We start from the raw sequence: 26,147 nt of genomic DNA, 5'->3' as shown, positions 1-26,147 counted from the left end.
GCAGGTTGACCAGCAGTTATCTTCAAGTGAAGATCGTCAATGTTGGACAGGAACAGAGAGAGAGAGAGAGAGAGAGAGAAAGAGAGAGAGAGAGAGAGAGAGAGAGAGAGAGAGAGAGAGAGAGAGAGAGAGAGAGATGTGTTTCTTTGATGTTTCTTGGGTTCTCTCTGCTGACCGACTAATTCCCAAAGGAGCTAAAGAAGTTCCTTACAAGACAGATGAGATCAGTGTGTTCTGCAAGTTGATTGGTCAGTTTGCGGTCAAATCATTTAGCAGGGACAATGTTTGTTTTATTCATGACAAGGGATTGAAGCATTTAATAAATAAGCGACTTTAGAATTTGCATACACTGATTGTTGCAAATATCTTTTTAGATGTTTTAAAATTACTGTTAACTAAAAAAAAAAATCCATCTAAAATAATTTTATGTTTGAAGGGAGATAACTCTTTTGTATCGTGAAATTATCTCCCCTGTCAAAAGATATTGAATGGAGTTGTCTCCCTCTGCACAAAGACCTTGTATGAAAAAGCGCCGGATTATCTTGATCTGAACTGTTTTTGAATGTTTGTAAAAAGATATTGAATGGAGGATTATCTTGATCTGAAATGTTTTGAGACATATGTTTCACTGTTTGTGCAGAGGTTTTGTAATGCTCCGGTGATGCCAGAGGCCAACTAATTGATTGTATACCACAAAGACCCAAGTAATTATAACTTACATTGAGAAATATTACGAGAAAGTTTGAATATTATTAGATGCTCCCTTCCCAATTTGGATGTCTGGAAAAATATCCATATATTTATGTTTAAAGGGAGATAAAATTTTTTCCTTGTACCTTAAAATTATCTCCCTTGTAAAGAAACATTAAATAAAGTGTGTTATCTGCTTTTAAGGAGACACATTCAGGCAGCATGAGTCAACACGTGTCAGGGAAAAATTGTATTTTAAAAATAATACATATGGTGCTCCCCATTTGGGAGTATCAAAATTGGTTAGAGGGAAAATTATTCCCAATTCGCATTTAGGTAAAAATGCACTTTCGTATATTGGGATGATCCAATTTGGGATCTGCCAAAATTCACCACAGAATTACCCCCCCCCATATGTAAAACGATGTAACTTTATTATAAATTAATATTATCAATATAACTTTTGTACCATTTAAACGAAGAAGGGCAAAATAAACGAGTAATAATTAAAAAAATGTTTGGTACTCGTACAGTTTAGTCAAGACATTAAAAAATGAAGATGATGAAATTAAGTGAAATGTTGGGTTTGTAATGTATTACTGTACACATGGATTCGAAAAAGTTGTTAAAAAACAAATATATAACAAATAAATGTTATCAAAGGCAAGATAAGTTACTTTTCTACCTAACTGGATATATTTTTCGTGTTTTTATTCAATGTAACATGTTTATTCAGCTCGAAAAGCATACAGTGTTTACCGATGTATTGGAAAATTCAAAATGGCGCCCGACACTCTCTTTAAACGGTAAGTTCAGGAAAAGATATTATAAATAATAAACTAGACAAAATACTGTTAGAAATTCGCTCATTATATGTTACCGTGACATAAGTTTACATATATTCGGTGTTTTTTTAAATAATATTTTGTCTAGTTTATTATTTATAACACCTTTTCCCAAACTTACCATGTTAAAGAGAGTGTCGGGCGCCATTTTGAATTTTCCAATACATCGGTAAACACTGCATGTTTTTCGAGCTGAATAAACATGTTACATTGAATAAAAACAAAAAAAAATGTATCCAGTTTGGTAGAAAAGTAACTTATCTTGCCTTTGATAATATTTATTTGTTATATATTTGTTTTTTGACAACTTTTTCGAATCTATGTGTACAGTAATACAAACCCGAAATTTTTTTTGGAGAACTTCGTCCCATAACGGATACGTTTAATTTAAACTTTTTTCGATATTTTCATTTTTTTAATGTCTTGACTAAACTGTACAGGTACCAAGATTGTTTTCATCGTACGAAAATAATGAAATTGCGAAACGAAAATCTTGTTTACATAACTGACTCTTTAAAATAACATTTCCATGTAGTAGATATTCTGAATGTGTTTAATAAATCTAGTAAAAATCAACTAATGGTTTTCGTGAAATTTTCGATATTTATCCATTTTAGAATGAAATTACATATAAAATGCAGTTTCCATAAAATATATGACCGGAAATATTTTTTTAGTGCCCCCCCCCCATTTATTTTTTTCGAAATTCGAACCAAATATGGAACTGGTCGCGATTAGAGTTCCCTGCCGAACACCCTAAAAAAACACTGACTTCTCCCCACACATGCGCAAAGGACATGTTTTAGTTGCCATAGTTTATGAATATTAAAAGAAAAATAATTACTAAACATTTATCAATAAAAAAATGGGTGCTAGTGGACTTATGATCCGCGCTATATTTTAAATCATATTTCTAAGCTTAATTAAAGTTTAGGGTTTGTATTACTGTACACATAGATTCGAAAAAGTTGTCAAAAAACAAATATATAACAAATAAATGTTATCAAAGGCAAGATAAGTTACTTTTCTACCAAACTGGATATATTTTTCGTGTTTTTATTCAATGGAACATATGTATTCAGCTCGAAAAACATACAGTGTTTACCGATGTATTCAAGATGGCGTCTGATTCTCTCTTTAACACGGTAAGTTTGGGAAAAGGTGTTATAAATAAAAAACTATACAAAATACTATTAAAAACCCGCCGAATATATGTCAACCTATGTCACGGTAACATATATTGATAGTATTATTTTTTTTTTAATATTCATAAACAGTAAAAACGTCGTCATTTAAAAAGAAATTATTTAAAAAGCCATTCTTAACATGGGGAGGGTGCAAATTCGCCTAGAAAAGTAGAATCTCATTTTACAGAATTAGCTAACCGGGGTCGATAACTATTGTTGTAATGAAAAAAAAAAGTTTCATTCAACACACAAAACTAAAAACACATTTAAAAAAGAAAATGCTATTTAAAAAAGAAAAGCAAAAGTCAATAAAAGTGACACAAACAGTAAAACAGTAAAAAAAAAAAAGTCGATAAAAGTGATTAAAAGTGAGATATTATTAATAAATGTGTAGTAATGTCTTTTATTTCAATATTCATAAACAGTAAAACAAAGTCGATAAAAATTCATGATCGTTTAGTTACTATGGCAACTAAGGGAGAAGTCAGTGTTTTTTTAGGGTGTTCGGCAGGGAACTCTAATCGCGACCAGTACCCAAAATATATTTAAATCTATCGAAATTTCTATTTATTATGAAATATAAGAGTTCATATAGTTAAAACATATTAATTTTTTAAAAGTTTAAATACACATATTGAACAAAAACTTACCTTGAAGTTTGAATTAAAAAATTTATATAAATTTAATAATATTATGTCCTTTTTTAAAATAGCGTTTTTCTAATTAATATCTACTATAATTAATGCTTGGCCTTTTGGTCAAGATCAAAGTGTAGTATCTGTTCTTCAGATGCTGCACTTCATTTTCTTGTTCTCATTCGGTGGAGGAGAAATCCTTCACGACTGAGACAATTTTTATTTTTGTACCTTTTCTCCACGTTAAAAAACGACCCTGGTGTCTAACTCTGTCCCGTGGGGAGGCATAGTAAATAGGTACTATAATTAATTGAATGCCAAGAAAAAGTATGTTCTTAAAAATTAACTAATTTTTAAAAGATTAAAACGATTAAAATTCTATTATTGCAAAATGTCCGCTACAAAATAGATTTCTTAATTAATTGTGTGAATTTTTTTTATTTTTAATATAAAGTTATAATATAAAAATGGCTCTTGCCACCTATTTTATAGCCAGATTAAACCCAATTCAAAATTAATATTGCGTTAAAATCCAGTTTTTGTACATGCACTGCGACATTCTTGTATGCCTTGTTTGTATGAAATAAAGTATGGAAGCCGGGACTGAACAAAAAATGAACTAGTTGATTGGAAAACATTCACTTCCGCAGTTGTGTTCGCCGTTCTAAAACTTAACTCGATTATTATGTTAGTGTTTACTAAAAAGTAACCAAATTATCTATTAAAAGAAAGTTGTTAAATTATTTTTATAAATTTTTTTTATTGTTTTTACGCTTAATTTTAAAGTTTATGAAACTTTTTTTTTCTAATTTTAGATACTTTAAAAACTCAATTTTTTTTTGTTAACGTTTATTTTTAATTTTAATAGTAATGAACTGGTCGGAGGCACTAAACTGGTAAAAGGGAAAATTATTCCCAAGTAGCATTCAGGGGGGAAAAATACTCTTTCGTATAAATAATTTAAATCGTTCCAAAGTATCAAAAACTTAAATAAACAAATAACATGTATAGTGAACTTAAACTATTTTATTGTCACTTCTGCTCTTCCGTAGATGTCAAAAAAAGTCACGTAACATTTTATTTTTGTGTTAAGTTTTCTACCCCCACTGAAAAAAAAAAAACAGATTTTACTTAATTATTTCTTACGATAATGAATCTTTTTTTACATTTCGATAATTTAATCTTAAAGTAAATTATTTGAATGGAAAGTAAATTCCTATTAAATTAAATTACAGTAGTAAATAATAGTTAAAAAAAAAAAAATTGTTCGCAGTCGCTCACATCAAGCACATCAATTGATGACGTCACCAGATCATGTGTACATTTTGGAAAAGTTCACATAAAAATGGTAGTCCCTATCGTATATATAATTGAATTCATTAAAAAAGTATTGCAAACAAATAACATCTACATAAAAAAAAAAAAAAAAAACGCGATACATTCAGTCATGCGAGATAGCCTAGTGGTAGGGGGTTATGCTTCTTACCATGGTGTCCCGATTTTGGATCTTGCTAGATTCAGCCACTCTGATGAGTCGTAGACAACGAAACACGTATCAGTGGATAATTATATTTTAAAAATAAATTATATATATATATATATATATATATATATATATATATATATATATATATATATATGTCATCCACATACAGTATTGTTCCGTTGTATCACAACTCATCAGTGTGGCTAGACTAGCACCTTTCCCTAGCTGGGAATTGATGGTTGGCAGTTCTACCCATTACTGATGAGATCGGTACTCGCAAATGATCTCAAACAAATATCCATTTAAATAAACACTTGGCCACTGTTTTTACAGTGCTCGAGCTGTTTGTTTATTTATAAACAAACAACAAGCCTCGCTTGGTAACTTTGATATGGTTCCTACTGTAATCCCCAATGTTTTTCTAGAAAGAATTGTGACTAGAAAAATATCAGGGAAACCAATGCCAACGATAGAATCTTCAAATTCATATGAGGTGATGTGATGCTTATGATTAGGTTTTGCATATTTACGCAACTGGATTTTGAGGCCAGCAAAAGATAGACACAGTTTTCACATATGTCACAGTTAACATGGTGACTTTGTGGACCCAGTGCTGAACCGCATTTGTCCTTGCAAAACAGACGTTTGTAAGCACTATCTTGCATAAGGATTCTATAATTTTGTGAATCAGGTACAACCACTTCTATCTAGAGCTATTTTTTTCCCATTCGCCCACATATGTACATGATGATTCCCATATTTTGTCAGACGAGTGCCACATCCTCAGTCACTGAGAGTCCATGTGTCCGAAGATGACTTTTCAGTCCTACCAACAACGTGCACATGCTCAAGCAAACATGACACTGAAGATGGTTATTAGTTTGGAAGAAACTAACAGCAACGGGACCCGTATCATCATGTGATTAACAAGACTTGCCTTGACAGAGACCGGTCACACACCTCACTGATCCAAAGATCTCCATGATTGGGCAGCAAGGTTTGGTGTTTCCTATATGCTCTCTTGAGCTTTGCTCAGTCTATCTTGGCTGCTTCAAAATGTTCTGCACCCCTGTATATCAGTGCCCTCTACTGCTTGCGATCATACGCTAGGGACCCCCAATTGTGAACAGGAATATGAAAGGTCACCAGCCTCTCCTTGATGCTTTCACAAAAACGTTTTTTGAGCTTGTGCTAGGGTCTATTGCCAAGAAGGAGCTCACCATAAAACAACTGTTTTGGGAGTCGATAGTCATCAAGCCAGACAAGATAACTCGCCCAACGCATCTGGTTCTTAATAACAATAGTAGCAATACTGGTTGTTTTGGCCTTATTTAAGACATATGTATCAGGGACAAAAGTATTCCACTTTAAACCAAGAATGTTTCTAAGGCAGTACTGATGAAACCTCTCAAGCAGTTCTATATGTGACCGGTACAAGGTCCATGTTTCAGAGGCATAAAGATAGAGTAGGGATGTCACTACACATGTTTGATATACTGACATTTTAGTTGTCAGAGTTAGATCACCATCAAACCACTCTTGTAACCTTCCAAATGCATCTGATTCCTTGCTGATTCTCTGTCTTATTTTCACATCAAGAGTACCATCATTTTATAAGGTGCTACAAAGGTAGACAAAATTTTTTACGCCTTCAAGGTGCTTTCCATAGATAAAGATATCAGGTTCCACATACAGATCATCAGGAGCAAGAGTGTACATGACCTTAGTTTTTTTATGCTGTCAGTCTGAAGCAGATAAAAGCATTCTTGAAGAGATCCATCACTAATTGAATATCAACTGGAGAGTGTGTCGCTATGTCAGCATCATCAACATACAACAGCTCCTTAATAAGTCCATCACTAACAAGTGTTTTGGCTTGGAATCTGCTGAGATTGAACACCTTTCCAGTCGTTTGGAATCTAATATAAACACCCATATCACAATCATGGAAACCATGCCATAGCACGGCAGTCAGATAGAGTGAAAACAATGTTGGTGCAGCTATATCAGCCTGCTTCACTCCATTATCAATGAGAAGTTCTTCCAAAAGCCGACCATTGAAGTTGACGCGACCTTTCATACTATGATGAAGTTGCTTGAACTTTTCCGTAAAAGCAAATGTGAAGCCAAATTTTGTCCAGCACTTTCCAGAGAGCCTCATGATTGACTGTATCAAACGCCTTGGTTAAGTCCACAAACACCTGGCAAAGAGGCATACGCTGCTCAATACACTTTTCCAAAAGCTGTCTAACAGAAAACACCATATCCATGGTCCTGCATCCACCTCTAAAATAAGACTGGGATTCCGGAAGGATATCAGGACAGATATACTTCTCCAATCGGGTTAGCAAGAGCCGTACAAATACCTTTCCAACTGCAGTCAGCAGCGAGATACCTCGATAATTTCCACAATCAGACCTTGCACCCTTTCCTTTTTACAATATAATCAGAATGGCATCTATCCAGTCTTGGGTCATCCTGTCATACTGACAGTATCAAAGAGTGGACCGCACAATGTACATTGACACCACCATGTTTCAGCAGCTCAACAGGAATACCATCCAGCCTAGAGGTTTTGTTCAAGTTTATCTGTTTTATGCAAGTTTCCACAAAAGTCGGTTCAGCATCAAGTGCCAGACGACAGGAACATTGAGAGATACTTTCTACTGCAGCAGCATCAACATTGGATGGGTTGTGAAAAAGATCACAAAAGTGTTCATGCCATCGATGCATAATTTCATCTGAGGTTTTCAGAAAGGTTCTCCCATCCTTCGCCAGAGGTGGTGTAGTTGAAGAGGATTTCAGATCATAGACCTGAAGAAGCAAAGTGTAAAATGCCTTAAAATCTCTATGATTCTAGGCGGTCTGTATCTTCTTGGAGAGGTTATGTAGATATATATACATACTTATATACATAAACACCCACCCACCCACACACACACAACTACATATATATCTTCAGAACTATATATATATATATATATATATATATATATATATATATATAACTACTTAATTTACTCACATAAAATTAATATACGAAAGTATAGATTTATGCGTAAACTTTAAGTATTTACTTCAAAAGTGCTCAATACGTAGGTAGAGCTAGTTAGTAATTTATAAAATATATATGGCGATTAAGCTACACTGAATATTCCACGTTTCATCCACTCTAGGACTCCTCAGGCTTTTGCGCGAATTCTGTGGTTGTTTATCGTTTTTATATGCTCCTCTTCTATTGAGATTTTAGTTAGCCAATCAGCTTTCTAGTGTCCACCGCGCCCTTCCTATCAACCAATGGGCATGCATTTTATCGGACAAAGGATCTGTTTTAAAACTAGGTTAGTGCTTTTTTTTCTTTTTTTTATTATTAGTTTATATATAAATGTATATATGTGTACATACATATATGCACATATATATACATATATATATATATATATATATATATACATATATGTATGATCGTTTATGTATATTCATGTTTATTTAATTTATTTATTTGTTTATTTTCTATTGTTTTTGTTAGTTTTAAAACTATTTTGTATCGCTATCCTAGAGTAAATTTTATCTTGTGAACACAGTTATTTGCTATTTCTCTTCTACAGTTTAATAGATGTTGGGGTTCTTTAAAGTACAGGATAGCAAATTTTTCATGAAGGCATAATCTACATGGGTCGTCTAGGTCCCTACACGTGGTAGCTTGTCTTATTATTTTCCATTCGACTACCGGCGAATGTCCGCTTTCTTTGAGTTCCCAGTATTTATTCACTAGTGTTGTTTTTATACGGTGTTTTTTTATTGCTGAGTGTACTTTTGTGGTAAAGTATCGGGTTTTGAGAGTTGATAGGAAGGGCGCGGTGGACACTAGAAAGCTGATTGTCTAACTAAAATCTCAATAGAAGAGGAGCATATAAAAAAGATAAACAACCACAGAATTTGCGCATAAGCCTGAGGAGTCTTAAAGTGGATGAAAAGCGGAATATTCAGTGTAGCTTAATCACTGTATATATATATATATATATATATATATATATATATATATATATATATATATATACTAGCAGTTTGGCCCAGTTTAGCTCGGGCCCTATTTACTGTTCATAACTTGCCCTATGTGTGAATATCCTTTATGTAAAATTTCAAATGTTTAGACCAGAAATTGGTTGAGTAATTTGGTAGAGACTGTAGAGGTCAAATTTTTTTTAACTTTGACCCTAATTTTGACCCCTTAACATTCATTGTTTTGGTCTTAAATCAAATTAAAAAGTTTGACCCATGTCCAAGGAACCTACATTTTAAATTTCAAGTGTTTAGATGCAAAATTAGTGGAGGAGTTTGATAGAGTTTTCAAAGATTAAATTGTTGGACTTTGACCCCTTGACAGCAAAATTTCTGTCCAAAAAGTGATTAAAAAGATTTTCCCAAATCTCAATACCCCTTATGTCAAATCTCGAGTCTGTAGACCGAAAATTGACAGAATGGTTTTGTAGGGAAATGCACACACACACACACACACACACACACACACACACACACACACACACACACACACACACACACACACAATTTCAGTTTTATATAGATACTAGCATGGGTGCCCGGCGTTGTCCAGGTATTTGGAGGTGTATGTTGAGCAAAAAAAAAAAAAAAAAAAAAAGCGGTCAATTTGTTTAATTTGACCTCTATTATGACCCCTTAAAATTTATTGTTTTGGGCTCAAATCAAGTTATTAAGTTAGATCCATGTCCAAGGAACCTATATCTAAAATTTCAAGTGTTTAGTCTCAAAATTGTTGGAAGAGTTTGGTAGAGTTCTCAAAGGTCAAATCGTTGAACTTTGACCCCTTAGTCGCCAAATTTCTGGCCGAAAACCAATCACATCGATTTTCTCAAATCTCAGTACCCTGTATATCAAATTTCGAGTCTGTAGACTAAAAATTAACAGAGTTATTGCGTAGGGAAATGTACACACAGACACACAGACAGACAGATACACAGACACGTTCACTTAGATATATAGATATATATAGTGATGTATAAGTAAATAACACTGTGAGCAATTGGGTAAAACTCAATCCAAAGATTTCTGAAAGAAAACTGAAGCTTCTTTTTCGACAGAAATATTGTTTTAAAAATGGAAATTCCACTGAAAAATAAATCTATATATAAAACGTAAATGTCAGTTATTTTATTGTAAGACTCATTTTATTGAATAACCTTGGAAAATGATAGATGCCGATCGTAAAAATGGCGAATCATATTGTAGAAATGATAGAACCCAGTTTTTTAGTATTTTGACGTTAAAGAGGGATTCTTGAAGTACGCGAGAAGTATAAAGAACTAATTTATACTCCGGAAGAGGAATGCATTCAGTTTGATAGGTGAGTGTGAGAAATTCATGTTGGTGTGAGTGTTTTTTTTTTTTTTTTTTTTTTTTTACAAAGGCATCACCACATTATCAAGGCCCAGAGGCCACTCAAGGATAAGGGTTAAAGAGTGTACAGTAGAAGTTGGTCAATATAGTAATCATTAGTAATGAAAATTTGGTAAATTTAATAACTTACATGGAACGGCTCATCAAGAACTTATTTACCTTAGACTTGAACACAACCATATTGTAGTCAGCCGGAAAGCAGGAAAACGGAAGACAATTCCACAGGCATGCAGTTCTAAGAAAGAAGCTTTGTTCATGGAATCTATGTTTAGGTTTAGGCACAGATAAAGAGTGGGGGAAATTATTGATAGTGTTTACAGCTAGACGAGTGTTTCTTGTGAAAGTTTGACGAGGGGGGACCATAGATTGAAGCTCAGTTGAACACTTTCCATGAAAATAACGATACATCAGAGACAAACTTGTTTGTTAAACTTGCAATGATACACATGTAATGATGGCCATTATACTGCTCGTCACAACAAAGTATGCAAGTACCTCCATTGGAAGATCTGTGGAGAGATGCAACTTGACAGATCGCCGAACATTTGGGAACATGAACCACCGCCAATAACATCAAACAGTAATGTGACCGTGTTCTATGACAAAGACATACAAGCAGGCAGATACATAAAAGACAAGGCCATCAAACCAGATATTGTTATATGGAACAAGCCTGAAAGAACTGCACTCATTGTCGATGTCACAATTCCAAATGATTTCGGCCTTAACAGAGCGGAATGGGAAAAGATAACAAAATATCAGGACCTAAAAAATGATCTAAAAACGACATGGTCTCTGAAAGAAATAAACATTATACCGGTTGTGATAAGAGCAACTGGCTTAATAAAAAAGAATCTTCATAAATACTTAGAAGCAATCCCTGGAGGATCAAGCTGTAATGAGATACAGATAGCAGCCATAAAGGGAACAGTATCTATTCTTAAAAGAGCCCTCGGATATAAATTTAAATCATAACAGAATCAAGTGTTAGCTCCAGGAGGGAGCCCCTTGATCTCTTAAAACTTACTGAAGTAAAATACAAATAAAAAAATAATGTTACACATGTAATGTTACACATGTAGTGATACACATGTAGTGATACACATGTAGTGATATACCAGAGACATTAAAACGGATGGATAAAGAATATTTCGATTATGCATACATTTGACGTATCCACCCACGCAAATTCTGTCGAAGTAAAAAGTAAATCTGTGTTTCTGCATGTGGACGTAGTTCAGAACTATACCACGTGACAGGGTGTTCACTTTCTATCCAATCAAACCTCAAAGAAGAGCTTTTCTAGAATCTTTTTCTGACAGCCTTTGCTGGAGCCGGCCAAATTGTATAAAAGGCACTGCGCGCGAAATCCAATTCAGTTCAGGATGCAGTAAGCAACTCGCCAGCTGACTCTGTCTTGTGGGAGGTAAAACCCCCGACAGGACTTTGCGCATCATACACCTAAATTCTCAACATGGAAGTACCATATCAAACGAGAATTAACTTTTTTCCTCTCTCTTCACCTGTCGTTCCAGGCTAAGCACATGACGCAAACACAAAAGGAAAAATATGTTTTTGTAGCAATATTAACGCTCAAATCTCACTGGATTAATTCCTCAGAAAATAACCTTTTGTCACATCAGACACATTTTATGGAGCAAAAGTATCACATCACTGAACTAAAAAATGTAACAAATTTTATTTTCCTTGTGTTTAAAAAAAAGAAACATTTTTTTTCTAAGGAATTCATGATTTCCTCAGTCAGAGGAGTTTTTCTTCATCAATTTTTACTCAAATTCAATCTGACTCTATGTAAGACATACGTATTAAGTCTTCACCACTATACATGATTCTAAAAATCTAACATTTATTTCCAAAAACTATGAACATTTCGTAAATCGTTTAATGCCTTAATCTTTCTTTCACATGTTAACACAGCACATGCATAAAAAATACAAAAAAAATGATTTGTCTTGTTGTTGAATAAAACTTTATTATGAATGAAAACTTTATTATGAATGTTAAAATTCGTTACTTTATTATGAATGAGAACTTTATTATGAATGAAAACTTTATTATGAATGTTAAAATTCGTTACTTTATTATGAATGAGAACTTTATTATGAATGAAAACTTTATTATGAATGTTAAAATTCTTTTTCATTATTATCGTTTTTTCTGACACCTTTTATTTTATTTTTTTTTGTCAAGGGTTGGGAGACATTTAACGATGTTTACGCCACGGCAGTAAATGTCGACCAAATCTCCTCCTACACACATATACATATCTATGTTCATAAGCGACCTTCATTTCCATCCGTGGGATTTAGGTCCAAACCGGAAACAGAGCTTCTTTGGATAGGAACCATCTCGGGGTATATCCATGAAGTAACCTTCCTTGCGAGAGTATCTGAAATGAGAAATAAAACATATTAAATTGCATTGTGTGTGTGTGTATGTGTGTGTGTGCATATATATATATATATATATATATATATATATATATATATATATATATATATATGTGTGTATGTGGCAAAAATGGTAATTAGTAAAAACCTGAAAAAAGTGCTCAATACTATTGCAGAGCAAATATATGTTTTATTTTTTTATAACCGTTTTATCTGCTTAGTTAGACATGTTTTGGTTACCGAATCGTATTAACGATCCAGTAACTTCATAATGTCTGATGCAGTTACTGGATCGTTAATATGATTCGATAACCGAAACATGTGTAACTAAGCAGATAAAACGATAATAAAAAAATAAAACATATATATATATATATATATATATATATATATATATATATTTCAATTAATTTCAGTATTTACTTCAACAGTGCTCAATACATAAGTAGAGCTAGGTAGTAAATTATGAAAATATATATGGCAATTAAGCTACCCAGAATATTCTGCGAGAATTCGTCAGGCCTATATATTATGCATGCTTATGCATAAGCTTGAGGAATTCATATGAGGATGAAATGCGGATTATTCTGTGTAACTTGATTGCCATATATATTTTCGTAACTTACTATATGTGTGTGTGTGGGGGGGGGCGTGCGTGTTTACATGTATATATGAATGGATCAGAGCAGATTGTAAATTGCATTATTATGATGACTGAACTTATACATTCATGGCCTGAATGTTTCATTTCTCAGTTGCAGATATTGACGGTGTGAGACTCTAAGAAAGCAATCCCTGTCATACACATGAGTAAGAAGCAGGTAAGCGTCATTAGATTACTGGCAAAAGTGCATTGAGAATGGATGTGACTATGTAGAAAAATAAATTCTGGAGCACAAAAGGTAGCTCGTTTTATTAGTACTACTCCCATCTTCGTATCTGTTCAACTTTTTGAGTTAAAGATAAAAAGAGGCTTATTAGGTATTCAAGAGAGAAAATTCGTGAATTTAATGAGGTTATTAAGAGTGCTCAATAAAAAAGAGCAAGATATATTTTTTATTTTTTATAGACAACTTTACATGGTCGTAACACTGGACATGCTAATGTTTCGGACAGGTGGCCAGTTAAGATCACAAGTCCTTGTCAGGCGATTTAATAAAGTTTGTCTACCACTGAAGAAATCCGGTTCTTCAATGAAAGACGAGAGAATAATTTATTTAAAAAATAAAACATATTAAGATTTAGGAGGAGGGATATGACATTTAAAACTCCAGACATTGAAAGCAAAGGCAGAAGAAGAAAGTGAAAGAGAGGAAGAGGAGGAAAAAAGGTGGGGAAGAACAAGATCCAATGTAATCGAGATTGTCAATGTAACTGTAGAGGAAAGGGTTAATTACGAAATTATAAGATAGGGAGGGAGGGTGAACATAAATGAACTATTTATAAAGGGGGAAGGGAAGGTGTCAAAATAGGAAATTGTTCTGAAAAAAATCGAGTAGAAAAGACTTGTTAATAAGAGAGGGAGAGGGAGGTCTAGGGTGACATACTTTACGAGTATATTAAAAGCATAATTTAATGCAGTACATACACATACATAGACATATACACACATATACATACATCCAGACATATACACACATACATATATGCACATATATACATCTAGATATACATGCACACATACATTATATATATAATCATAGATAGAATTATCCCTTCAGTAATGAAAAAAGTAGGCTTGCCTCTTTGGCAAAACTTTCAATCAGTAATTGATTGGTTTACTATCGTGAGGTAAAATACCAGGTTGAGAAACTGGCATAGTCTATCCTTCCATCAGGGTAGATGGGACTCTCTTAAGCCATGGTAGGCACTCCGTCTAGTGATGGTGTCACGATAAAACATACCCTTGATATCCCTGGTAGAGCATCAAGTATTCAGCTACCGACAAGATTTGAAATACACTACAAATTTGTGTAGTGAATTCAATCTCGACTATGGCTGTGCTGCATTGGTTCACTAATCTCATTACATTTGACATAAACAATTATTACCAATCAATTTCACCTATACTTTTAAACAAGGCCTCAGATTTAACAGACTTAGAAATTAAATTGATTCTTCTGGCCAGACGTTCTCCCATTTATTTTGACAATAAACATTGGACTAGGAAGGGTACCCCCAATAGTTTTGATATCCTCATGGGATATTCGGACTCGGCAACTGTTACGGATTTGGTGGGGATTTTCATATTAAAGAAGTCTAAGATATATGTCAAGCAGATCCAGGGAGGTCTTTATAGAGACGATGCCCTAGGGAGTATAATAAAACTGTGAAGAAACTTCATGTTTTTTTTTTTTTTTTTAATAATTTTGGGCTTTCCATAACAGTTGAACCTAATAAGAAAACAGCTAGATATCTCACTTAACCTTAACTCTGAAACATACAGCCCTTACCATAAGCCAAACCTTACACTCTTATATGTGCATAAGTTTTCAAATCACCTTTATTCAATAATTAAATCGATAATACCATCAGTCTCTATCAGAATCTCTAGGCTTTCAGCTGACAAAAAAACATTTGATCGAAATTCCATGTTTTAAAATAACGCCCTAAGGAATTTGGGTTATATGGAAAAGATAAAATATAACCATAAAAACCAAGAAACTCACCGATTACCCACATTAATTACGCATAACATGTCTAGAACTAAAAGAAACTATAAATTTACAAGTAATAGCAATAATAGCATCAACCATACCAATCACAGGCACACCACATTAATAGGTTTACCCTTAGAAAAAGAATGAGGAGAAAAAATAATATTTGGTTTACCTCTCCTTTCAGTTCCAATATGAAAACTAATATCCCCAAGGAGTTCTTCAATATTGTTGAAAATTCTTTTAAGTACCCACTAGGTATAACACTTTGCTTAACAAAAACTCTATCAAGATATCATACGCTACAATGCCGAATTTAGCCCAGACAATCATAGCCTCTAATAATAAGAAAATTAAAGATGCCCAAGCAGTTCCTTTTCCCATTGCCCCCCAAAACAAATGTAATTGCCAAAAAAACAGAATGAATGCCCTCTTGATAATAACTGTATCCATAAGAATGTGATTTATTCATATACTGTACCCGAGATACTATCTACATCCCCCTAAACAAATATCACTAATTTTTCCCAACAGCCAACTCCCAGGCAATCAAATAACAATGAATTTGAACATCCTCCTCCACTAATAAGCTGGATAAATAACAGCAATAACAATATAAATAGTGATAGTCCTTCGTAGGGAACTCCCATGATAAAAATATTGGCAACCAGATCAGCAACAATATCCCCAATAATTCACCCACTTCCTACCCTAACCATAATAACAATCTAATGCTAAATATCAACAACAGAATCCACACTGCACCCAAAACATACATATATATCGGATCCACTTCTACTTTAATAAAGCAGAGAATCTCTAACCACACGTCACCATTTAGTAATAAAAACACAAATAGTAACCAGGGAACTTCTTTGGCTACTCTTATAAAAAACTTAAATCGAAGAATATTCGCTTCTCAATTAATTGGAATATTATATGTAAATTGCAATCATACACCCTTGGCTCTAAATATTGTAACCTCTGCTTATCTGAGGTAGTTAGGATAATAACATTCAAGAATGTAATCAATACAAAAAGTGAGCTGATTTTCCAATGCAAGCACAGGACAAAATACAAATATTGCAACTTTGAAATTACTTACCCCCCTTTTGAAAAAATACCTAATAAAGTTTTTTTTTATTAAAATACCTAATAATTTTTTTAATCATCATTATTATTATCATTATTATGACTATCTATTCTTGTTATTATTATTTTTCAACCATTTTTACTAGCCTTTTTTCCGCTTTCCTAGTTTATCACTTTTTATACTGAGAATTTATAGAAATAATCAATACCACTATCGGCTGTTATTATTTTGTGTTTTACTTATTAAAGAAAAGTAATATTCCAATATTATATATATATATATATATATATATATATATATATAAATATATATATATATATATATATATATAAATATATATATATATATATATATATATATATATAAAATAAAATAAAATAAAAATTACAATTAAATTTACCAAAATGATCCAAGATGGTAAAATTAAAGTATATTATAAATATTAAAGAATTAATATTTATAAAATTATCTCAGCCAGATGTAAAAGCTCGATAAAACCAAATAGGAAATAGAGCTTATAGTATGAGCAAACAGTTAATAAAATATGTTAAAAAACACTTTGAAATGAGTTAAAAACATATTTAATCTGAAAAGAAAACACTAGATAAGTAGATAGTCCTTAATCCGTGGAGTTTCGAAGAAATACTTTCCTTCTCATCAGAGGGTAGGAATTAGCAATATGTGGGATATATATATATATATATATATATTTATATATATGTGTATGTGTGTGTGTGTGTGTGTCGTTTTAGCACAGACAATTATGACGTCAGCATATAAACAAGACTAAGTGAACAGGCATTTACTTTACAAAGGTCGCAAGAGAAACATTTGGCATTCTTACCTTAGAGAGCGACTCATTTTCTCATAATTCATCAGACGTTTGTTGTTCTTCTTCTGACCCCAAAGTTTTGCTACCTCTGCAGACTGAATCAGTCGGAAGATCCCTTTGTCCCTATCTTCCCATGTTATCAAATTTTGATTGTTAGGCTCCTTTAATAAATCACGGATGAATTCCCACAGATGATAAACATTTGAAACTGCTGGTGGCACAAAAAAAGGTAAATAAATGAATAAGAACAAAATAAAAGGATAGAAATAAAGAGAAAGAGAGAGAAAGAGAAAGAAAATTAGAGAGAGAGAGAGAGAGTAAGAGAGTAAGAGAAAAAGAAATGGATATATATAGAGAAAGGTAATAGGAAAAATCGGAAATTTTGAAGGTATCGGAATCGGAAAAATTTGTGTCAGTTTTCCGATGCCAAAAACGATTCTTTGAATTATCTTTTTTTATTTGGTTTTGTTTAAAACAAAATCTTCTACTGCTAGTAGTAATAATGATAAAACAATAAATATCTATTGATTTTAAACTACAAGTAAAACTAAAAATCTACAAATTAATCCCTCCCACAACAGTGTTTTACGCTTGAGAAAATATATGCACCTTTAACCTGTGTTTTTACAAAAAAAAAATAACAACTTTATAGTTAGATATTTAGACATTATAAAGAATTGGAATCGGAATCAGTAATTGTATTGGAATCAGGAATTTAGCACAATAATTGTATCAAAATCAGGAAAAATATTAGAATCATCCCCTCATTAATATATATATATATATATATATATATATATATATATATATATATATATATATATATATATATATATATAAAGAATAAATACATATTAAATACGTTTGAAGCCAAAATTGCAACGCGAAATTTATAAAATAAATGAGTGTTTATTTTTAAGAAATATATTTCGGAGTAAAACTCCCTTATCAATTTTTTTTTCTCTTCTTCTTCTTCGCCATGATGTCGAGTGGAAGAAAGTTAGATGAAGAGTCTATGTGATGTTTAACTGCGGGGTTTTTATGAAGTCAGATAGGTGATGCGTGGTCGCATAGTTTGAAAATCTAGGTAGTTTTTTTTTGTTCATATCCATTAGAAGTGCTGACTGAAATTTGAAGAATAAATACGTATTAAATACGTTTGAAGCCAAAATTTCAATGCAAAATTTATAAAATAAACGAGTGTTTATTTTTAAGAAATATATTTCGGAGTAACGCTCCCGTATCAATCTTATATATATATATATATATATATATATATATATATATATATATATATATATATATATATATATAAAGTTTTAATTATATAATTTTGTATAAGCAGTATCGCCTGAAGAGTTTTCTAGTTACTTGTAACTGGCTGATAGAAACATGCTCATCAATGTGTAGCGACATATAAATGTTTATGTAATATATATATATATATATATATATATATATATATATATATATAAAGTTTTAATTATATAATTTTGTATAAGCAGTATCGCCTGAAGAGGTTTCTAGTTACTTGTAACTGGCTGATAGAAACATGTTCATCAATGTGTAGCGACATATAAATGTTTATGTAATATATATATATATATATATATATATATATATATATATAAAGTTTTAATTATATAATTTTGTATAAGCAGTATCGCCTGAAGAGGTTTCTAGTTACTTGTAACTGGCTGATAGAAACATGCTCATCAATGTGTAGCGACATATAAATGTTTATGTAATATATATATATATATATATATATATATATATATATATATATATATATATATATAAAGTTTTAATTATATAATTTTGTATAAGCAGTATCGCCTGAAGAGGTTTCTAGTTACTTGTAACTGGCTGATAGAAACATGCTCATCAATGTGTAGCGACATATAAATGTTTATGTAATATATATATATATATATATATATATATATATATATATATATATATATATAAAGTTTTAATTATATAATTTTGTATAAGCAGTATCGCCTGAAGAGGTTTCTAGTTACTTGTAACTGGCTGATAGAAACATGCTCATCAATGTGTAGCGACATATAAATGTTTATGTAATATATATATATATATATATATATATATATATATATATATATATATAAAGTTTTAATTATATAATTTTGTATAAGCAGTATCGCCTGAAGAGGTTTCTAGTTACTTGTAACTGGCTGATAGAAACATGCTCATCAATGTGTAGCGACATATAAATGTTTATGTAATATATATATATATATATATATATATATATATATATATATTAGTGTAGAGACGCTTAATCAGAATCGGAATTTGGGGATTGGAACTTTTTAAGGTATTGGTATCGGACAAAATTGTGCCTACATTTCGATGCAAAAAATGATTCTTGTAATTGTTTGTTTTTGTTTAAAACTGAATTTTCCATTATTTCTACTAAAGATGGGTAAATATATATTAGTTTTAAGTTACAAACAAAATCAAAATCCACACAATTGTATTTTTTACGTTCACAAAAATACATCATTTGCGTTTTTAGTGTAATCTAAAAAAAACAACTCTACAGCTAAATATTTGGTGGTTTTAAAAGAATTGCAATTGGTGATTGTATTGGAATTGGTAATTGTATTGGAATTGGTAATTGTATTGGAATTGGTAATTGTATTGGAATTGGGAATTTAAAACAGAATCTGTAATTGCATCAGAAGTAGGAAAAATTTGGAATCGTCCCATCATGTATATATATATATATATATATATATATATATATATATATATATATATATATGACTACTTCATTTAATCACATAAATTAATATACAACATTATAATTTTATGCGTAAACTTTAAGTATTTACTTTAACAGTACTCAATACATAGGTAGAGCTAGGTAGTAAGTTAGAAAAATATATATGGCAATTAAGCTACACAGAATATTCCACATTTCATCCATGCTAGGGTTCTTCAGGCTTATGCAAAGAGTTGTGGTAGTCTCACGTTTTTTATGTATGCACATTCTATTGAGTTTTTAGTTAGCCAATCAGCTTCCTAGTTTCCACCGCTCCTTCTTAATCAGCCAATGGGTAAGCATTTAAAAAACACACGCACACATTTAACTACACTTAGGTTTAAAATAGGTCAAATCACTAGATATCTACATTCCCTGCCAAAAAGCACACACAAAGGAAGGATTGAATCTAAGGTTAACTGAGCCTTTGTCCTGTAAGTGCCTGCCCATTGGCTGATTAGGAAAGGAGCGGTGGAAACTAGAAAGCTGATTGGTTAACTAAAAACTCAATAGAATGTGCGTATATAAAAATGCAAGACAATCACAACTCTTTGCATAAGCCTGATGAATGAAATGCAGAATATTCTGTGTAGCTAAATTGCCATATATATTTTTACTAGCGGGGGGTACCCGGCGTTGCTCGGGTGTTTGGAGGTATGTGTGTGTTGGGGGGAGGGAGGTAGATCAAAACAACCCTGTTTAAAAGAAAACAAACATGTTGGCCGGGTGTTTGGAGGTGTAAAAGAAAAAAAAAAGTTTTAGTAGAAAGGTAGGCTTGAACCCCGAACCTTTGACGCGGAGGTGGAAAGGAAATGGAAAAAAACCCTGCGACCTAACCATCTCGACCGCGGGAATAGATGAATTGATAAGTATGTTAAGTTGACGTTTGTAAAGCGAAATTAACAGGTGTGAGAACGTTAAGTCGCGTGATGTTTGACCTAGTTTTGCGCTGGAAGCCAGTTTCTGTTTTCCCCGCTACGCGGCGGTCAAAAAATATCTTGAAAAGAGCTTGTAAAAATCGGGTAAATTAAAGATAGCTGCGACCAGAGTTCCTTAGTCGTAGATATTATTTAGACAGCATATAAAAAGTTTTAAGAAGGAGCGAGCCAACCGAGAATCACGGCCAAAAAAGCCTTTTGTAGACATACACAAAAAGCGAATACACATACATACATACACACATTTTCGCTTTTATATATATAGATAACATACTACTATATATATATATATATATATATATATTAGTGTTGGGACGATTAACTGGAATTGAAATCGGGAATTGGAAAAATCGGAAGATTTGGGGGTATCCGAATTGGTACTGGAATCAGAAAAATTGATGTCTATTTTCCGATGCCAAAACGATTCTTTTAATCAGGGTTGCGGAGTCGGATGGTAAAAGTCCGACTCCGACTCCGACTCCTAGAATTACTAGGATGCCGACTCCGACTCCGACTCCTTTAATATCTTCAACTCCGACTCCGACTCCCGACTCTGACTTCGACTCCCGACTCCGATTCCCGACTCCGACTCCCGACTCCTTGACCCTATGTGAAAATCTATTTTGCAGATCCATATACCAGCCTTCCACATCGATTCAGCATGCATTTTATAATTAATTTTCATGTATATCATTTTTGACGTTTAACATTCACTTGTATGATAAATATACTCACATATAAACTCAACCAGCTTTATAGAATAGGTTTAGATAACAAAGGGATAAAAAGTTTACAATTAAATTTTATTATGCTATCAGTTCAAAATAGAATACAATATTTAGGGATAGGGAAACCTCTTTAGGCTATGGCATTTCGAAGCAAAACGCTTTTCATCAGAAGAGGGGGATAAAGACATTATACAGAGAATAATATTTTAAAAGATAATATTGCCTTTATGGAATGAGGATCAAAGGTAAAACAGGAAAAAGCCATAAAGGGCTATAGTAGCATAGATTGCTTATTATTGAAATATCATATATATATATATATATATATATATATATATACATATATATATATACATATACATATATATACACATATATATACACACATATATATACACATATACACATACACATACATATATATATATACATATACATATATATACATATACATACATATACACATATATACATATACATATATATACATACATATACATATACATACATATACATATATATACATATACATATATATATACATATATATATATATGCATATACATATATATATATACATATATATACATATACATATATATATACATATACATATGATGAAAATAATGGAAATAGTATTCCGACAAAATATTCACCCAGAGGAAGTCTCGAAATAAAGACGAAACGTTGGTGAACACATAATACGGTTTGTTCCTTTTTTATTTTCTCTACATATACATATATATACATATATACATATATGCATATACATATATACATATACATATATATACATATATACATATATACATATACATATATATGCATATACATATATACATATACATATATATATACATATATATATATATATATATATATATATATATATATATATATATATATATATATATATATAATACACAATGGTATTATTTATGCTCATGATCATTTACCAGCCTATCAGCATATTCAAATCTATAATAGCAGAGTTGCATTTCAAGCTATATATTTTCTTTTTCCTTTATACCCTCTCCCGAAAAAACTCATATGTTATTGCATTTGTCCATTCTCATAAATCTTCTATCACAATATTAGGAAAAAAAAATCAATCTATAAAAATGTCTTATTTGTAAACATAAAAAATATGCTTTATTTATAATTATGGAATCGAAAGTTGCAAATAAGAATTTAATAATTTACTCTCAAAAACAAGATGGCTTCAGTGAGCTTCTCTTTCATTGTAGCCCTTTGGTCTGTCCTGATTAGCCTTAGCGCTGAAAACAAACGTTCAACACTCACTTGTGTTGGAGGAAGTGCCGCTGCCAACATTGCAGATTCTTTCACTATCGCAGAGTACTGCTTTATAGCTTCATGAACATTTAACTTAGACTTTCTATCTAGTTGTTCTACTTGCTGTAATGCAGCATGAAAGTCTAGCTTGAAACTTGCTAAGGCTTTATTCACTGAAGATAACGTTTTAGCTGTTTCCTGTAGCTTACGCCGCTTTGACCTTGCTTTATGATCTTCTTGATCCAAAAGCTTTTCAAAATCCTCTTCATCGCAGGTTCCCTCTGAGTCTGTGGTTGAAATAGTGTCTGGATCTTCAGTAGATGCCTTTGAATGTAAGCCCAAAATCCTCACAGCAAGATCACAAAGTGCCGCTTTCGCTTTATCTTTCTGAGTGTCAGATAACAACACTCTATTCATGGGGTCTACATATACTCCAGCCAGTAGGATTTTATTATGAAGCAGTTGTATTTCTCTTTGACGCATTGACTCGCACATTATTCTTGCTAGCAAAGCACCACACCTGGATAAGGAATGTTCTAACATTTTCCATTCTTTCAAGAACATTCCTGGAGTGAGGTCCTCTTCTTGAAGCTTTTTTGTCACTTGAAAAGGAAGCTTAAGAAGGTCTTCCAGTTCTTCAAGTTGAATCCATTGTGCTTCTGAAAAACTGACATCTGGGGTTGCCATATCGATAAGAATAGGCTTCAATTCAACAAGCCGTTTTACCATGTTGTAAGTACTACCCCAGCGAGTTACTTGGTCTAATATGGCTCCTTTTCCAGCTCTTCCTTTAAGAATGTCATCAATCTTCGGAATTCTTGCTGAAATAGCAACTCTTCTGACTTTTGCTATCAGATAACTGGAATGATACTTTTTAAGAGCATCGTTTACTGCAAGTTGGTGTGTATGAACACAGCAACGCTGGTGTTCAATTTCTGAAATGCAGGCTGCTACATCACCAAATGCATCCAATGAATTTGGTGCCTCCTCAAATCCTTCAAAGAAATTAAAATCCTCTTGCTTCTCTGTTAAGTCATCCCAGTCAATTGGCTGTCTACTGTGACTTGGCCCAGGTTGTTCTTCCTGAATTTCTGCTGCACATTCTTCTGTAACACTAGAATCTTCTCTTTCATTCAGTTTTTTTTACCATACTCAGCATGTTAGACGCATTATCTGTGACAATGTATAATACATGGTCTTTCTGAATGCCAAAGTCTTGCAACACTTCTTTTACGAATTGCTTTAAGAAGTTGAATGTTGGGCTTCAGTGTCTTTAATGGCCAGGGTTTTAGTCATATTTTTCCCTTAATCCACATACCTAACATAAACAGCAAAATAATTAACACGATGGTGTGTGCATGCATCTATTTTCAAGTATACAAACTTATTGCTTAGTTTTCTCTTTAGCTGTTTTTTTTTGGCTCTCATATTCACCAATTATTAATTTCTTTATGGAATCTCTGTTTAGAGCCACTCCTAATTTTCGTGCCACTTCACCAATCAGTGCTAACACTTCAGGCCGAGAAAAGAATCTCAAGGGAATGCTGTTGAGAACAATAATCTTAACGATGTTCCTTTTTAATTCAGCTGGAGCCATTGAGATTGTCACTTTATCACTAACAAAAAAAACCTATAAGAGATGCTGTGGTAGGGTTCTTTTCAGTAATCAAAGTTTTAGATTTTGATGTGGTTGGTGTATTAGATGAGCCTTTGTCTTTCTGTTGAACAAGTTTAAAGATGCTAGGATGGCAGCGCTCCAAATGTCTTTTTAAGTTAGAAGCACGAGTAGGAGCATGGCCTTTGATAGTACCACCACCAGAAGCACTACTTTTAACACCACAAGTTGTTTCTTCATCGCCTCGGGTTGTTATGCACTGACATACATAATGCTTGAAATCACTGGTTAAGTTAAAATGGTCAAATACGGCAGATTTACGTTTTGAAGATATCTTGTGGGTGCATCAAATTTTGTAACTAATTTTCAAAATTATATATTTCTGTAAATCTGTCAAAAAAAAAAAGATGTTTAATTCAAAATGTAAAAATTGTTTGCTTTATTTCAGTAATCAATTTCTGTAAACCTATAAAAACGTAAATAAATACATATGTAGGGTTTTTGAGATTCTTCCACATACCAGTATTAGGGTAGGTCGATTTTAAATCAACTTGCCTAGACTCGGGAAAGTTGTCTATTCGGCTCATTGCATGAAAAGTGGTCCAAAATTAAAGAATTTTGAATCCGATATTTTCTAACATTGTTATGTTTTTCTAAACGATAACACCCTAAACTACAAAAAAATAAAATATTTAAATTCTGATCTTTTATGTTGACTGCGCTGAGGCTATAAACATCAGCTATTTATTGAAGTCAGAAAATTTTCAGGCATTCATTTTTACTAATAAATAACATAGAATTATGTTTAACTAGTGAGGGTACCCAGCGCTTCCCGGGTGTTTAGAGGTGGGGGGGGGTAAATCAAAACAAAATGGAAAATAAAGAATATACGAACGTAATAACCCTGTTTAAATATAACTTTTTTTTAAATCGGAAAAACAAACAAAACAACAAAAAAAGCGAACATGATGCAGAATAAAGAATAAGAGAACGGAAATGTTTAAATGTTGAAACTTATTTGTAAGAAAAACAAAAACAAAAACAAAAATCTAGCATATTTCTATTAACGAAAAATGTGATAAACTACCGAAAATGAAGGAAAAGAAAAATCACTGGGATGCACTGTTTCAGCGATAATCAGCTATTTTTGTTTAGATTAGTTAATCATATACAATGTTGTCACATGGTGGCAACACAAATTGATTTATACCCATTTTTTTTGGATAAGATTGTAATTCCAGATCGACCCTGGACTAATCAAATTGCCAAATTCCATTCAGGAACTGGATAACTTTCGGATTACAATCTGATTGTTATCCACAGTGATCTCACTCAAAGACAGACTTTTCATTGATCATGTGTGACGTCACAACCAAAGCGAAAAAAGCTGCCCAGACAAGATTTGCAGTGATCCGATAGACCAAAATATCTTGATGAAGTAGAAGCATTGCAGGACAATACAAAATATAATATATCTCAAAAAATAAGAACAAGACATTATAAAAAC

The 26,147-nt window shown here is 32.3% G+C and overlaps 1 protein-coding gene across 10 annotated transcripts in view; it reads right to left on the bottom strand.

Moving 5' to 3' along the window:
• Positions 1 to 12,259: 12,259 nt before the first annotated feature.
• LOC145266406 (ETS-related transcription factor Elf-5-like) overlaps positions 12,260 to 26,147 on the bottom strand; it is a 128,500-nt gene continuing 114,612 nt past the window's right edge. For 5 of the 10 annotated variants that reach the window (XM_080122064.1, XM_080122067.1, XM_080122060.1 and 2 more), the window contains 2 exons: positions 17,285 to 17,483; positions 12,260 to 12,689 (listed from right to left, as the gene is read on the bottom strand). In XM_080122064.1, coding sequence (XP_079978190.1) covers positions 12,587 to 12,689; positions 17,285 to 17,483 — 302 coding nt within the window. In that variant the 3' untranslated portion in view covers positions 12,260 to 12,586. The remainder of the gene's footprint in view (positions 12,690 to 17,284; positions 17,484 to 26,147) is intronic. The other 5 variants (XM_080122065.1, XM_080122061.1, XM_080122063.1 and 2 more) reach the window with 2 other exon arrangements.

Source organism: Euprymna scolopes, chromosome 41, assembly GCF_053919585.1.
Source record: "Euprymna scolopes isolate OS-2025 chromosome 41, ASM5391958v1, whole genome shotgun sequence".
Lineage (NCBI taxonomy): Eukaryota > Metazoa > Mollusca > Cephalopoda > Sepiida > Sepiolidae > Euprymna > Euprymna scolopes.
The sequence above is the reverse complement of the archived record's forward strand: the minus strand, read 5'-3'. Positions and strand labels throughout refer to the sequence as shown.